At 37.1% G+C, this 16,449-nt stretch overlaps 1 protein-coding gene across 2 annotated transcripts in view; it reads left to right on the forward strand.

Moving 5' to 3' along the window:
* MIPEP (mitochondrial intermediate peptidase) overlaps positions 1-15,283 on the forward strand; it is a 74,096-nt gene extending 58,813 nt beyond the window's left edge. For both annotated transcript variants that reach the window (XM_057399621.1, XM_057399622.1), the window contains 3 exons: positions 5,959-6,080; positions 6,844-6,917; positions 15,034-15,283. In XM_057399621.1, coding sequence (XP_057255604.1) covers positions 5,959-6,080; positions 6,844-6,917; positions 15,034-15,128 — 291 coding nt within the window. In that variant the 3' untranslated portion in view covers positions 15,129-15,283. The remainder of the gene's footprint in view (positions 1-5,958; positions 6,081-6,843; positions 6,918-15,033) is intronic.
* The last annotated feature ends 1,166 nt before the right edge of the window (positions 15,284-16,449 follow it).

Consider the following 16,449-nt stretch of genomic DNA (forward strand, 5'->3'; position numbering starts at 1 on the left):
AATTATGTCGACTGAGCAAGCTGCTGCATACCTATGGAAAGAGTCGTTCCTGCCAGGCTATGAGTGCTCTAGCTTTTCCCCAAAGGTATCTACTGGCACAAACAGTTTGCAGGCTCTGCACCCCAAACCTCATTAAACTGTTTCTTTGAGTGAGAATGAATTGAGGCCATCTTCAAAGAGCGCTGTAAACTTATGTAACAAACTAATACAATAAGGAGAAAAATTCTGTTTTGTTTCATAACAAAAGACTGAATTCTTTAAGCTGCACAGTGTATGTGAAAATCCTTTTCTCATTTCATAAAGTTAGAATAGTTAAGCAGAAAAGTGTGAGAACAAATGACAATTTGGCCTCCCCAAAATAAGCACACTCAACAGCAGAGCTTGAGCTTTGAAGCCTGGCAGCCACAGCCCAGGCTCTTGCTAGCAGTGCTGGGCTGCTCGCTCATTTCTATGTAGGAGCAAGAGTTAAAAAGAGGAGTCTTAGCAAGAATCTTCTCAGCTTGTCTAACTGCAGACATAGTTATCTTGGGAAAGGGAACATAGAAGAGGTTCAGAGAAGGGTGTTTAATTCAAGTAGTGAATGAGTAAGACTGAAATTCTCTGTACATGATGACTGGATGTTGTTGCAGTTCTGTGCTGCGAAATCTCATATCCTCCTTGAATTTTGAGAAAAGTGATCTATGAGAGAATATGGGTGTGAAGAGCATGAAAATGCAAAGTGGTGTCAAAGGAAAAAACTAAGACCAGATCTCCTGGTCATTACATAATACATTTTTTTTCTTATACTGAAAGCACTTTTTCCCTCTGATATTTTAAAATCATGCCTCGGCAGCTAACATACCCAAATGGGAATCTTGCTAAACTAAACGTGGAGCATCCCTCCAGTCTGCATCATGCTACTCACCATTCTTTTCTGGCTCACAGGGAGTTACCAGAGCCTGGTGCTTCTTCATGACTCTCAGGAGTTTTCCACCCTAGCTAAATTCAAGGGCATTAAGAGCAGTAATGTCACATTAGTGTCAGACCCAGAGATTTTCCACCCATTAGTCCCTGAAAGAGATAAGTTGGCTGCTCCTCCGTTGGATTTCCTGCCAGAATAAGAGTTTAATTAAGAAGGGGGAGGGCACCAAATATCATCTCCATCAAAAGTTCCTCATGGAAACCATTCAGCAACTTGCACATTGATGTAATTACTGTAGCACACATTTTGTACTCTTCTTAATTTAGTGCTGGGTCTTTTCAGGTTCTCACTTGTGTTTTTTGTCTGAAGATGCAAAAGCAAAATGGACTTAAATATACTTGGAAATAACTGTAGTCACAGCAGAAACTGTTGGAACAGCATTTTGAAAAGTTCAAGCACTTGTCAAGAATTTCTGTAGTGTTGGTTTTTTGGTTGTTTTGGTTTTTTTCTGTCCAAAAGATTTAATAGGGTTTTGTAGTACTGCTTCCATGTCATTAGTGGAGCTCCATGGAACAGTGATTACCCATGCTCAGAAACAAAAGCAAGGTTAGTATATATTAAGCTACCTGTAGTTTTTTTTTTTTCTTTCAGTTTTGTCTTTTTATATCAGATTATTTTTGTGATAATCTTCACAGTTCTGAATTTAGAATTCAGATAAATGAATCCTAGATTAATTTATATAGTCTTCGAAACAGAGTACTTTAACTGATCCTACCATCTTGTTCAAATGAATGAGGTGGCTTAACTGTTAAATAGAAGATAGCAGCTGTAGTAAATTATTCACATTCCTCCTAGAGCAGCAGTGCTATCCTTTCCAAAGGTAACAGGATAAATACTTCTTTCCTTTGACTACAAAGGAAGCCTACATGACTAGTTTAGGCAAGACACCTAGTTTAAGGTAGCTAAAGTAAAATGAACTGAATCTTACCCTAAGAATGCATCCTACAAGGACTTTTAAAAAACTTCCTGATAAGGTGTAAGAATACAAAAGTACCAGTGGGGTATTTTTATTTGTTACATGACAGGATGGAAAGCCATTGCACATGGAATTTTGGAAATATTTCAGACATGGCTATAAGGGAAGATTGGTAATGTTGGGGGAAAAAAGGCCCCTATAATAACTGCAGTGGATCAGTCGCACACCTTTCTTTCAGTCTGTTGTGCTAGATAAAAAGCAGGTATGAACGTGACCTGTGGATGGCAAATTATCATAACCCACGGGCTATGCTGTAAAATGCACTGTTTTATAAACTTCTGGAATGGGTTCATGGAACTTTTTGAAGTGTTGAGTCTTCATTAACTTTCTAGCTGCTTAATAAGAATACAACATTTAATAAAGGAGATGGCCCTAGTTCTACATGTCTAGCCTTTACCCTTTCCAAAAGGGAAATAGATATGTCTTTTTCAATGTGGAGAAATCACTCAGCATTGGAAATAACACAAGAAATCTAGTCACTTTGGATCTATAGCTAATTTTATTAAAATGAAGTTTTATGCTGAAACGGGAACTATTTAGTTTTAAACACATTCACAGTGATGTATTTACTTTTCGTTCTCAGAAATTTTTAGAGGACTATTTGCGTACGTATTCTTGGGGTTTTTGGATGTTTTACTGCCTAGGTCCTAATCTCATCTGTCTGAAGTAGGAAGATCTGTTTTAATGCAGGCAGATAGCTCCTTGTGAATGAGGGTAGAGGATGTGCTTAATGTTTAAATATTTATTTGCAGGTAGCTACGTCTAGTTTTGGGAAGTTAATTGCTAGAAGAGCATAGAATCAGCAAATGTACTTAAGTAATGTAATAGGTACTGGGTAATGGTGAAATATTGAAGATTGGGAATTTATAATCCAAAACTTTATGTGAGAACTGAGAGAAAACTAGTGAGTAGGGAATGATGACGTGCTAGAGTTACTGATACTCTAGAGTGGGGAAAATCTATACTGTCTGAAAAAAAAACACCACTTTAAAATTTAATATAAGCTTCAGACTTCACTATGAAATAGGAGTTTGTAATTAGATTTCCTTTACTGCTGCTTGCAATAGGAAAACAATCTTAACTGCATTTAAGGATGCTAGTCATGTTATATAACTTGAGCTATCCAAAAGTATGTTCCTTATGTATTCCCATGAAGGAAAATAGAATCATCTATACCTTATCTGTGTTAGACATCTATCTTAAGATGGATTGCCTTTCCTCTACTTTTATTTCTTCTTTTGGATACTGTTCTGTTGCCAATGAATATTTGAATTCTCAACTTCATCATATTTGAAAGCCTCCCCAAATGCAGGGAGAGAGATGAGCAGTGTCTTTCCTTGCTCTTTCTATATTCCTGTCATTTCTCTTTTGAAATGAAGCAATGTGAAGCTTCTTACTTAATTTTATTAGCAAAATTCAAACAAAATGTCTTACATTTTGAATAGAGGGTACTGAGGGCTGTTTTAGGTGCCAACTCAAAAAAGCTTTTGGTCTTAATAGGTTTTAAGATGTTCTTTTTTCCTGGCTTACTTATGACAGAGAGTTGCAACAAACCTGATGTATGGAATACCTGATCATCCTGGAACTGCAGACAAGCTGGTTTTTAGGTGCAGACCATTAAATACAAGAGCATTGATATGCACAATGTAATCTGAGCTGTTGAAGAAGACATACTGCTCTAGTTACAGTTTATATGATGGATAAAAATATTTCCTTTCTGAAATAATTTTTGTTTTTAGCAGAAAAAGCAACTTGGATTTTTCACTGAAATAATATGTTTGGAAATCATTTAGATTTCCAAGTATGTGAAAGCAATTCATGAATGAAGTATTCCACATTCCTGAGAGTTTGAAGTTGAAACTTTTCATCCTAACTTTGAAAATTTACTATACAATAAACCAAAAACTGTTGTTTTCTTGCTCATTCTTCTAAAAATGTAGGCTCCCTGATGTGTTTCAGAATGCGATTTTAGTTTTGTGATTATGGTTATAATTAAGGGACTACTTAGAAAAACTGCACCTATAAAGTATAAACACGGCAACCACAATACTTTTCAGAGCAAACTAGAGAAATTGTATCCATGCTGAATGTTTGTACATACTTGCATTACATGAGATGTGGTACAGTTGGTGTTTACTTTAAAGAAAAAAAGTAAGTTAGTAATTCTTAAGAATTTGTATCATGCATCAAGACCCACAGGAAAATTGAAGACTGGAGGCGCTTCTTCATCTCTAACTTTTCAGCTCCTGCTTTCAACTAGTTATGTAGGCTACCAGTCGAGGCTAGATTGCTCACCCATGGCAAATTCCATCTGTTTTGGACACGTGTCTTTAGGGTGGAGATAACCAGCTTGTTAAAAGCGGCTTTTGAATGGCTGAATTACAGCTAACTTTGAGAGGTTTGTTTGTAGGTGTTACTTGGAAAAGGGAGCTAACAACTTTGTTTCTCATCAGTTGTTCACAATGATCTAAATTATAGGCCACTGTTTACTATGATTTTTAAGGTAAAAAGACTGACTAAAAGACAAGTTCTTTCTTTTTCCATTCTCTCTGTTGGTTTTTGGTTGATTTGGTTGTTTGTTTTTTTTTAATAAACACATATATATTTGACTTGTCTAATGGAGAATAAGCTGATGATCAGCACTTTCTTGCATTAAGAAGCAGTTTATTTCAGCTGTTGAAAATCAGGAGATTGTTACTTACAGTGTGATAAAGAATGACAAAGATAAATAATTCTGGAAGAATGCCCCTTCACTTTTATATTTGGCTGTCTTAGAAGTTTAGCCATTGACTTTAGGATAATAACAAGCATCTGACAGTCCATAGATTTAAATTTAAACACCTGTTATGGTACTTTATTGTTTATCTTATAGTTCCTCTTGGAAATTGTTTTCTGTAGTGCTTGCAAAACCTTGACAACAGTCATATCACAAAAATGTTAGAAGCTTTTACTTTGGATAGGAGGACAAATAAGAGGTGGGACTTGTCTCCTCTTTGGTTTCCACACAGAGCTGAAAGACATGAGTTTCTCATTCCTTCATGTAACCACTCATCCATCTTCAGTTCAAAAAAATGTGCCCAAATCTGTTGGGAAACAAGTTCTTTTAAAGCTTGGACCTGCTTGCCTTTCCGCACTGTACCAGAGAGACAGAGCCCTTAGAAATCTCATCGAAATAGGCTCTCTTTTGAGCAAGGGTTGGACCAGATTCGGAGATCTCTCCCATTTTAAATGACTGTTATAGTCAGGGAGGGGTGAAGGTATTTTTATTTCTGTGAAAGCAAGGCTGATACTTTCTTTGCTAAGAAAATATTAAGTCAACATTCAACACCAACCAGCACTTATAAAGGAGTCCACTGTCACTGAAATGAGTCATAAAGCCAAGTAACATTACATAAATGAGTAACTGTAATTATGGATGATAACCTGCTATATATACGCATTTAAAACTGTGCAAACAAATCTGTGAACAATGACATTGCATGTTAATGTAATTTGTCTGCCCTGAGGTTTTTTGGCATATGGGAAACTGTATTTTTTTATAGTATTAAATGCAAGTCCCTATTGTCATTTTGTTTGTAGCAAAAGCTTATAAATTGATTTTTTTTTCAAATTTGATATTTCAGTTACCCACATGGAAAATTATAAAATGTGCTGTTACTTGTAATAAGGTAATTGTGGTTTTCTCTCAAGACTAGTAGAACAACAAAGCTATTATCAAATTTGAATGCATTTTTTACCGCTTGGTTTTCTTTCCTTCTGACCCTATTTCTGTATAATTTCAATTGTGATAATCGGTATGTTGGATACACAGTATTTAGTTTGAAAAGTGCTCTTTAGAATAAAGGATGTATTCATTCTGGGATTTATAGTGGTGGCTGACTTTTTTTCTTTTTTCTTTTTCTTTTTTCTTTTTTTAACTGTTTGTCATAAATAGATCTCTTCCATCATACTTCAGAAAATGCTGAACAATTTAAAGGATTTTAAAGATTAATTCTGTTTTGTGTTTGTTTTCTCCTTACAGGCCTGGCAGCTGCGATTCAGTCATCTTGTGGGCTATGGTGCAAAATACTACTCCTACCTCATGTCTAGAGCTGTTGCCTCCATGGTGTGGAAACAGTGTTTTGCTCAGGACCCATTTGATCGGTAAAAATAGAGAAATTATTAAGTAGAATGAAGCGTTATGCTACTTACTTCTGGAAGGCATGAAACAACGGGGGCCTTATAGGTTGATTGGGCTTTTAAAATGACAATTTTTAGCTTTTGCCTTGATTTTAAGAGGATTACAAAACAGGAAATGACCACAAGTATAAAGTGTACTCTGGGACATGTTTACTGCTGCAAAAAAAATTGCATCAATGTTTTAAAATATGCCATTTGGGAGGCACTGAAATCCATATTTACTGTAATTAGAGAGCTTGATTTTCATAGATGCCTATTTGCTTGCAGTTTTTTATTAAAATCAAAGCAACTGCAGGTATTAAACAAGCTTTGTATCACCAATTTCAGAGCTAAGTATAGCTATCCTACTCATTCTGCTTTATGAAATTAAAAGGTAAATTTTGAGATCATAAATTATGATTGCTCTTATACCTTAGCTGAATGTTCAGAGCATTATAACAGAGCGACTTTTCCCCTTGGAGCAATGAAGGCTGAAATGTTCACAAATTCACTTCTGTAAACACCAACACATATTCATGTGTATAAAATTTGTCTAATTCAGTTACTCATAATTTTACATGCAATTTGAATTTCAGGAGTCAACATGGAATCAAGGCAGTCATTGTTTCAGGGTGGGAAATTTCATCTGACTTCTGTCTCTGTGTTCTGTAGAGAACCTAGAAGCAAATGTGACTGAAAGCTGAGCAGGTTGTGTTTGCAGACGGCTCTAACATCTGTGTTTCTCCAGGGCAATGGGTGAGCGTTACCGTAGAGAGATGCTGGCACATGGCGGTGGAAAAGAGCCCATACTTATGGTTCAAGGTACAAAAATAACCCACACCCTTTCATTCCCTTGCTCAAGGAAGAAATAATTTCCCACTTTGGTCCTTTTTGTTTAATTATAATCTTCATTGGATTTATGAAAGAAAACTTGTTCATTTATTTAGTGAAGTGGACTAGTATCATGGTCAGTAGAACTCCTTGTGATACACAGGAAAAACCCATACATAGATAGTTGGGGTGAAGTACTGGAAGGGATTGTTTTATAAAACTGTCTAAAGAATTCAGAATAAGAGTATCACGTACTTAAAGATAGATGACATTTTTTGGACACAGAAATTGAATAACTTTTACATACGTGAAATTTATAATAGATGTGGTTGTTTTGTATGCAAGAATTTGAACTTGCTTTGAGCATGTCGTTTTATTATCAAAATAGCTTTGCCTTTATCAGTACTTTGAGTATACATTATCATGAAATGGAAGTCTGAAATTCATAATGAACATACTTCGTTATTCCTCTTAATACAATGTGTGCCTTTTGAACCTGGAAGATAACTTTCAAAAATCGTTCATCGTGCTAGCAAAAGTCCTGTATTATTGCACTTTAGGTATAAAACAAGTCAAGAGAATAAAACAAGTTTCTCAAACTGCTGACTTTATCTCAATTCTGTCAGTGAGGCCAGCATAAAAATTTTCCTTTGTAATGTTGCAATATTCAAACCAAACATACTTGCCTTATTGTTGGTGTTCCTGATATGAGCACATGGTAAGTCCTAAATGCTCTTAAGAGGCATCTTTCAATTCACTCTGACATTCTTACTAGTAAGAATGAATATTAATTTGTTGGCCTCTGTTCAGTTTGGTAAACTGGAAGTTGTGGAGGTTTTTTATTCCGATAAGGGAGACAGTGATAGTGTGTCTGTATTTCATCATGAGATTGGCACAGTTTTCGTGACCAGAACATTTCAGTTCTTTGACCCATCTGTTTATATTTGAGGCTGTAACCTCTGCTTTCCTTAGACTCATCATCTATTAAGCAATTATATATTTTCTAGATTAGTCTATTTATATTTCTGATCTAAAGAGTTGCTTTTCTTTCAGCAAGACTTTGCAAACTTGCCTTTCTTTACTGTTCTTGAAGAGGCTGTGTTTGTAACCTCAAAAAACTGTAGCCCAAAATTGTGGACTAAGTAGTTGCAAGACAGGAACGTAGAATCATAGAATAGCCAGGGTTGGAAAGGACCTTAAGTCCATCTAGTTCCAACCCCCTTGCCATCAGCAAGGACACCTCACACTAAACCATGCCACCCAAGGCTCTGTCCGACCTGGCCTTGAACACTGCCAGGGATGGAGCATTCACAACTTCCCTGGGCAGCCCATTCCGGTGCCTCACCACCCTCACAGTAAAGAACTTCCTCCTTATATCCAATCTAAACTTCCCCTGCTTAAGTATTAACTCATTAACCCCTTGTCCTATCACTACACTCCCTAATGAAGAGTCCCTCCCCAGAATCCCTGGAGGCCCCCTTCAGATACTGGAAGGCTGCTATGAGGTCTCCACACAGCTTTCCCTTCTCTAGTCTGAATGTCCCCAACTTTCTCAGCCTGTCTTCATATGGGAGGTACTCCAGTCCCCTGATCATCCTCTTAGGTCTCCTCTGGACTGGTTCCAACAGTTCCATGTCCTTTTTATGTGGAGGACACCAGAACTGCACACAATACTCCAGGTGAGGTCTCACGAGAGCAGAGTAGAGGGGCAGGATCACCTCCTTCGACCTGCTGGTCACGCTCCTTTTGATGCAGCCCAGGATACAGTTGCATATTTCTGGGCTGCGAGCGCACACTGAAGCCGGCTCTTGTTCATTTTCTCATCAACCAACACCCCCAAGTCCTTCTCTGCAGGGCTGCTCTGAATGTATGTAAACATACATCTTTACAAAGACATCCAATTATTTTATTGCAACTTGTATGGGAGATAAAATATGTTTTAAAATACCAGTTATGCTTATAATCTCTTCTATTTCTGGGATGTATTTTTAATTTTACTGAGCTTAGAATCTTCCTGAAATGTCATAGAGGCTATGGTGAAGTTGCTAGCAGTGTGCTCCCTTGAGTCAAATATTTCAATGAGGTTTGCAAAATTCATCTGTGAAGTACAAGTGGCTTTACCACAGTGGAACATGGTACAATCAGTTTGCAGGATCTTATGGGAAACAGTGTCAAAGACCTTACTGAAGTGCAGGTAGAAAATAATCTACATCTCTCTCCACTTGTACCAGGCCAGTTGCTTCATCAAATAGGGTTATCAAGTTGATTGAACATGACCTGCCCTTGGTGAATACATGGTGACTATTCCTCATTACTATTTTTTGTTGTTCATGAGCCTGGAAATGGTTTCCAGGATTTGCTGCTCTACCACCTTGCTTGGGATTGAGGTGAGACTGACCAATCTCTAGTTCCCTGGGTTTGCCTTCTTGCTTTTCTTGAAGATAGGAGTGACATTTGCTCTTTTTCCCAGTCTTTTGGCACTTCGTCCAGTTGCTATGATTGATTAAATCGTAGCATAGTAGTCTTGCAGTGCCATCTGCCAGCTCCTTCAGTACTCATGGTTGCATCATACCAGAGTCTGTGGGTTTATGTATGTCCAGTTTAAGTATTCCATGATCTGATCATTTTCCATCAAGTGTACATCTTCCTTGCTTCAGGATATCTCCATGGCCAACTTTGTATTCTGGATATTACTTTTATACTCTGTATTTCCTTAAAATTATTTTAAAGATGAGTTTTTAAAGGATACTCAAAATAATAAAAATAACCAGAATTCATCAGCAGGTTCCTTGCCTGTGCATATTGTGGTGTTCGTTTGTAGACTGTGCCAAACTTAAGCATGGTTGAATGACTCCTTGAAAAATGAAATTGAGGTGACTCAGGTATTTTGACAATTAGTAATCTGATTGCTTGCTTGGGATTATTTGAGGTTAAATCATATAACACACATGATGGGAAAAGCTCATAAGTTTATGATTAATTGCTCTGAATTTATTATGAAAGTTGAGAATTAAAGGAAAAAAGTAAGAACAATTACTTGTTCTTTAATTTGTTTAGGTTCAGTCAGCTTCTGACTCTCTTTACTGTTTGTTTTCCTTTTCATTATGGATGTTCCAGAATACTTGATTTCCATCTTTTGTTGGTTTTCATCAGTTGCAAAACTGCAGTCCCGTAGCAGATGACCAAACTGATTCCTGATTAAAGACAGATTCCACCAGACTTAAAAGCTTGTTGATTTTTACTCTTCTCAGGGAGACAATCCAGATTCTGTGCTCATTAGTTCCATGTTTCAAAAAACGTAAGTTCCCTAGGCTGGAACTTCAGGCATTTTATTTATTTATCTTTTAATATAAAGAAATGTGCTTGTACAAGTCTGATTTTTGGATGCACATATGTAGCCTCACCCTTGAAATGCTTCCCTATCTCATTGTGAAGTTAGCAATAATCATTGACTGTTTGATAATAGATAATTTCACAATTGAATTTTATTTATACAGTTTCTTTGTTATGATTTTTTCCTCAGAAGCTTTCTGTTGTCTTTTGTGTTTGGATATGACCCTGGCTTTTCATCGTTCTCCCACATGATTCCATAGATGCACTGATTAGGGAAGATAAAGGATCTGACATCCAGTGGAGTTACTGACAAGATTCCTGTTTGGACTAGTCTTTAATTCAGAAGCACAATATACTTTTTGGGGTTTGGATTTGATTTTCTCTTGGCATTTGTTTCCACTTAAAAAGAACCAGAACAACAACACAGAGGCTTTATGAAACCTTTTTTTTACATTTTCTGAAGTGACCACTTTTATCTTAATCCTTTGGTAATCTGCAAAATAGAGAAAGAGTCACAAATATAGATAGCAGGAGCAATTAGATCATGAGTGAACAATGCTCTGTCCAAGAGGCATTTATTTATTTATTTTCTTAGAGGAGAAACACAGTTTGAGAAGAACTTGGTTCTTCTGTCATTTTGGGTTGGCCACATGGCTCTTGTGGACCCTCTGCTTCTCAGGACTATATGGCATTAGGGATTTCAAATTCCTGTGAAGATACGTAACCCAGGTGTCCCTTCCAGGTCCGGTTGTGTACTGGTTGCAGGTCTGAACAAGATTCAGGTGTGCACCATCGCTCCCTGTCTCCCTTGGCACTCCCAAACTGGAAAGAAACCCAGGTGCATAGGTAGAAAAATGTATTGCAGTGTGAAAAGTACTGGGTTGGATGATGTGGGAACTTATCCTGGAGTGCGCTTCTCTTGCAGTCTTGATGCAGTCACATTGCCCTTTGGTTGTCTGAAGAAGTCCCTGTGCAAAATACAAGTGAAGTCATGTTCTTGACTTGTTAACACTGTCATACTACGGATGTACTCAGCTGTGTGCATATGTGGTAATCAATGTGTAAATAAAAACACATTTGCTCCAATGCAGTTTTAAACTTTGTTTCTCAATGCCTCAGATTGTACTTTGTGGAATAATTGGGATTTGAAGAGGCTGTAAAAATCTTTCAGGTCTCTTTGAAAGTATAAGAAATATGCATAAATCTTAAAAGGTGATGTGACTGGCAACATACGTTAACTCAAACTGCATGGACCCAAAATAATTAGTGTTCCAAAGGAGTAGAGGCCAAATTTTGCCACAGGCTTTATTCTTTTCCCAATTTTCAGTGATTGTAGGTTATAGCTAACCATCTTTCCAAAGGGTGTGGTTAACCACAGTGCTGTAATGTGAAAGAAAACTTCAAAGCAGAGAAGATAAGCTATGCAGTTGCCTTAGGCTTGGGAGAGACTGAGCTGAAATAGGAGTTGGGCTGAACATATGAAACACAGTCATAGATTTTGAAACTGCAGCCATCAGACCTTGTGGACACCGTACTAAATTATTTAAACTGAAGTGCTGAGTACTTAACAATATATCAAAGCTGATGTTGCTTTGATATAGTTTAATGGAGTTTAAAGGGGGACATGACTATTCTTAACACATATGTGTAGAGTAAGAGGTTAAAACACAAATACCATCAGTGTCTGTTTCTTTTGGAGTTGTCTACTCTAAAATCTGTAGTTAGTTATTTCATAAGGGCATGATCATTTTACTGCAGTAGGAGTTCAGCAATGACCTCAGTTACTATTCATCCTTCCCTTGCAAAAGCAAATTGTGTTAATGTCTGCTTTTGATGTCAGTGGTGGGAAAACAGCGATGCAGTAGACCACTAATGCAAGAAATCTGAAATCTGTTTGTACTATCAAAAGTTGGAACTACTGGGTAGGAGGTCATTTGACATCACTATTGCCAGAACAATTCTGAATTTTTCTACATATTCAAACCATGTGGAGTCCAAATGAATGCAATTTGTAACAAGCTTTGAGTGAGATTTGGTAAGACTGTATTCAGCTGCACTAAAATAAATCCAAGTGTACTGTAGTTAATTATGGCTCTTTCGTTCATTTTGTAATATCCAGGGTTGGAATGTTTTTGTTATGCTTTGCCATCTTTATGTAAGAGAGAAATTAAATCTACTTGAAGGTAATCCCATCATCAGTCTCTGTTCTTCCCCCTAATCATTGTATTGTTAGCTTTTCTTCTTTTGCAATGTATTAATAAACGTAGTTTTAAGAATTGTCAGCAGAGGAATAAATTTTAGTGTGTCATAAGAATTGGCTAGACATCATCCAGGATGGCTGCTTCCTATAGCATCAGATTTGGAAGGGGATTTGTTTTTTTTTTAATTTATATTTTGGGGCTTGGGCGGTGGTGGTTATATCTGTTACGGCCTATCTTTATATACTGTCTATGCAGCATTAAAGTCATCCCTCTATATTGATGTCTGATAGAAATAGGCACATTGGATAGAGAAAAATAGTTCTTTTATAGAGCTACACCTTAAAAATCGGAGCCTTGAAATTTTTACACCTGAGCTAGTCATCCAGGTTTCTTTTCTGGGATAAAGGGAAAAGTAGGTTCTTCATAGGCACAACTCATCATAAAGTAGACCTCTGAAAAAGGTCAGATGAGTGGCACCCATGAAGCTTTTCCTATCAGTCCCTAGAAATAGAGCCAGTTAGTTCAGATGTAAATGTCTGAGATGAAATGAAACACAAAAAAAAAGCAGAACCAATTGCAGTGTTGGGACTGGGCTGCTTTGACTAAGTTTAAGATGAAGCTCCAGAAGTCATGCATGACAGTGCGTGGTCTGGTGGGCTGCCATCTGTGTCACCTTCTTAAGGCATTCTCTAAAGTTCAGGGCAAACATGCAGGAAAATAGTACAAATTTAAACTAGAATTTTTCCAAGGCTGTTAGGAAGCAAATACACATGTCACCTAGCCAGCCCACTCAGGAACCTGAGAGAAGGAGTCTGCAAGAGGCCGTGGCTCTCTGAGGGGGTTATATTAATAGCTGGTATCTGGACACATCTGTTTCTCAGCCCAGCCTATAGCAAGGCATTTTTCATTATGGACTAGAAGTAGTTCCACAGCAGTTTTACTGTGATGATGACAAGTTTACCAAGTATTCGGAAGTATTAATTCTGTTCTCTTTCATTTTAAAAATAGTGTGATGCAAACTTAATATCAAGTTAACCTGTATATAAGTACAAGATTTGTTCTACTTTTAGTGTTCAGTGTTTGTGTATTGACATCTGCAACATGTGTTTAAATCAGATTGAAATGGGATTCTGTGAAGTCTTAGCAAGAACATTATTTTTGGTTACTCACACAAAATTACCTTGAGGTGTTCTGTTTCCTGGTGGGTTTTGAATCATTGTGTTCTAGTGAAAGATTCTGGCTTTTAGCAGCATGCAGTTATAATTTTGACTAAAAGCAAATATTGTGGAGGATGTGAAAGAGTATAAAATTATGTTCAGTAGATACACTGATCAGAAAGGGCAGAAGGAGGTTATATTTACATTGGCATTTGTCAGAAAGAACAGATCACTTCAAAGAAGTACGAAGATTAAATTTTACATTATTTGGCAGCTCTACTGTTTGGATTTATTTTTTTTTTTCAGGTCCAAGTAATGCAGTAGATTTCCATATATAATATAGAAAATGTTCATAACACTGAAAAGACCGTTACATTAATGTTAAGTACAAAGAAACATCTGAAAACAATTAAATCATATTTGGATTGGAAGGGACCTTAAAGCTCCCCTAGTTCCAACCCCCTACCATGTGCAGGGGCACCTTCCACTAGACCAGGTTGCTCCAAGCCCCATCCAGCCTGGCCTTGAACACTGCCAGGCATGGGGCAGCCACAGCTTCTCTGAGCAACCTGTGCCAGTGTCTCACCCCCTCACAGTGAAGAATTTCTTCCTTATATGTAATCTAAACCTATCACCCTTTAGTTTAAAGCCATTACCCCTTGTTCTGTCAATTTACAGGGTACAGTCTCATGCTTTCTAAAAACTGGGATTCTGGAGGAAGGTGTGAGATTTTTACCTGCTCTGTTTGTTACAGAATTACCAGACAAAGTACTTGAGCATGATTCTTCATTCCGCTAATTTCCCTGTCTCTTATTGTGTAGCTATGCTAGAGCTACAGCTGCACTAATTAAAATCCTTAATAGAAGTCCTGATACTGTAAAAAAAAAAAAAAAAGGCAAAATTAAATGCGCATGCACTGAAAATGCTTTTGTCTGTTTCATACCTTGTGAAAAAATCAGAGATTTTTGTACTTTAAATACTAAATTAAATGCTATTGAAGTGTGTAACACTTTGAGAAAATATGTTGTTTTTTCTGGCCCTGTCAGACCTGAGGCTTAGCAGATAAGTATTTAGATATCCACTCAATCACTGATTTATTCCAGTCGCTTGGAAATGACTGAATCTATGGCTACATTGCTTTAAAATGGAAATAATTCCCTGCTTAAGTAAGACTGTAATGACAAAAATCAGTTAACAGTCTTGAAACCTGTCAATTCTGTGATAACGTAATAGGTAGCTTGAAGAAAAGAAATAATCTTCATACACTATAATTGCAGTTATTTCTTGACAAAGAAATGTGATTGCTGTTTCTGTCTTATTGTGACATTAGAAGTTAGATAGCAGTAAGTATTATTATTGACAAAGCTTTCAAGGCCATAATATTCTTGCTAAGAGTCTGTTGTCTTCATTTTGTAGGTATGCTTCAGAAATCACCTTCAGTTGAAGACTTGGTGGATGCCCTTGTTTCAGACCTTGACCAGGACTTCGAAACATTTATCATGGACTCATAAAAATATTCAACAGAACTGAATTACTTTATGGAAGATTGCATATGTCTTCATAATTGTGGGGAAAATATTGTTGTGACTGGGTTTGCTTCATGGTGAACACTTGTAAAAGTTTGAATATTCATGTTGGTGGAACATTAATAAATAATTTCATTGGATCACCTGTTTTCATTTATAAAGGTGGTGTCTTTCTGTTGCATAGGAGCTCAAGCATGGAATATGAGAGAACAAATTCTCTAGCATGTACTGTTAGAAAATTTGATCTTGTTGGAACAGGTGTTTAAAGACAAATTTAGCTTATCCTCAGCGCGAGTGGAGTGGTATGAATGGTCTTTTGGTACACACATTGCATTCAGTATTAGAACATACCTGTTGAGTGTCAGGGCCCAGAACTGTTAGCATGTTTTAGTGTTCAGGGGTCAGCAGTTGTTTTCTGGGGAGCATTTTCTTATTTAACTGGGTCCTGTAGTCCTTTATCTGTTACCTGGGTGTGTTTGTTTTCTGGTATAGTGGTGGTTTAGTTTTGGTCACAATACTTTAAGGGCTTTACTGTTTGAAGTCTATCATGTTTTGGTGAATATGGATTTGCAGGCATTTTAACGATTCCATTGCAGAGGGCAGTTACTCTTGAAATACGTTGGCAAAGTTACTGTGTAGGAGCAGCCTGAATATGGTCTCTGCATATTTTTTTCATATGGAGTTTCCTTTTAATGATGATGAGTGGATGACTGTTGGGGAACTGCTTAACATACAAGAGGGCAGGTTTTCTGGGGGACAAGATGAGTCAAAGACTTTTTTCAAGATAGGCTGGAGCAGTTACACGTTCTATAGTGGGTAATGAACAAAGGAATATTATCAGTGGGGTTTCTTCTCTTGAAATAAATTGTGAAATGGTATTTGAGTGCCTAGTAAAAAAAAAAAAAAGGTGAATTTTTCTCTAGAAATGGCCTTGTCTTTGAGAAGTCCTTTGCGGGTTGTTACAAAAGGTATCAAAATTATACAAAAGTGTCCTTCTCAGCAGAAACACAGTGAAAGAAGCAAGAGAGGAAGAGAACTGAGGCTGAGAGATGAGAAAATAGTTGGGAGAGAAGCAAGTGAAGAATAAAGATCAGCCAGAAAAAGTAGATGTTTGGGAAGGGGTGAATTAGAGTGACAGCTGATTTGGATCGTTTGCCTCTGGTTTTTAGCAGGCTTTGTGCTGTTGGTTATCATTTGAAATTTTACCCTGTTTTTTGTCTGGTTTTGCCAGGTGGAAATTTGTCTTGTATGAATAGCACTGCTATTACCCGTAGAGCTGGGTTTAGACACTTTTAGATATGAAATG

Source organism: Pezoporus wallicus, unplaced genomic scaffold (assembly GCF_028554395.1).
Source record: "Pezoporus wallicus isolate ANWC-B61680 ecotype Strahan unplaced genomic scaffold, APGP_CSIRO_Pwel_v1 scaffold_6446, whole genome shotgun sequence".
NCBI classification, from domain to species: Eukaryota; Metazoa; Chordata; class Aves; order Psittaciformes; family Psittacidae; genus Pezoporus; species Pezoporus wallicus.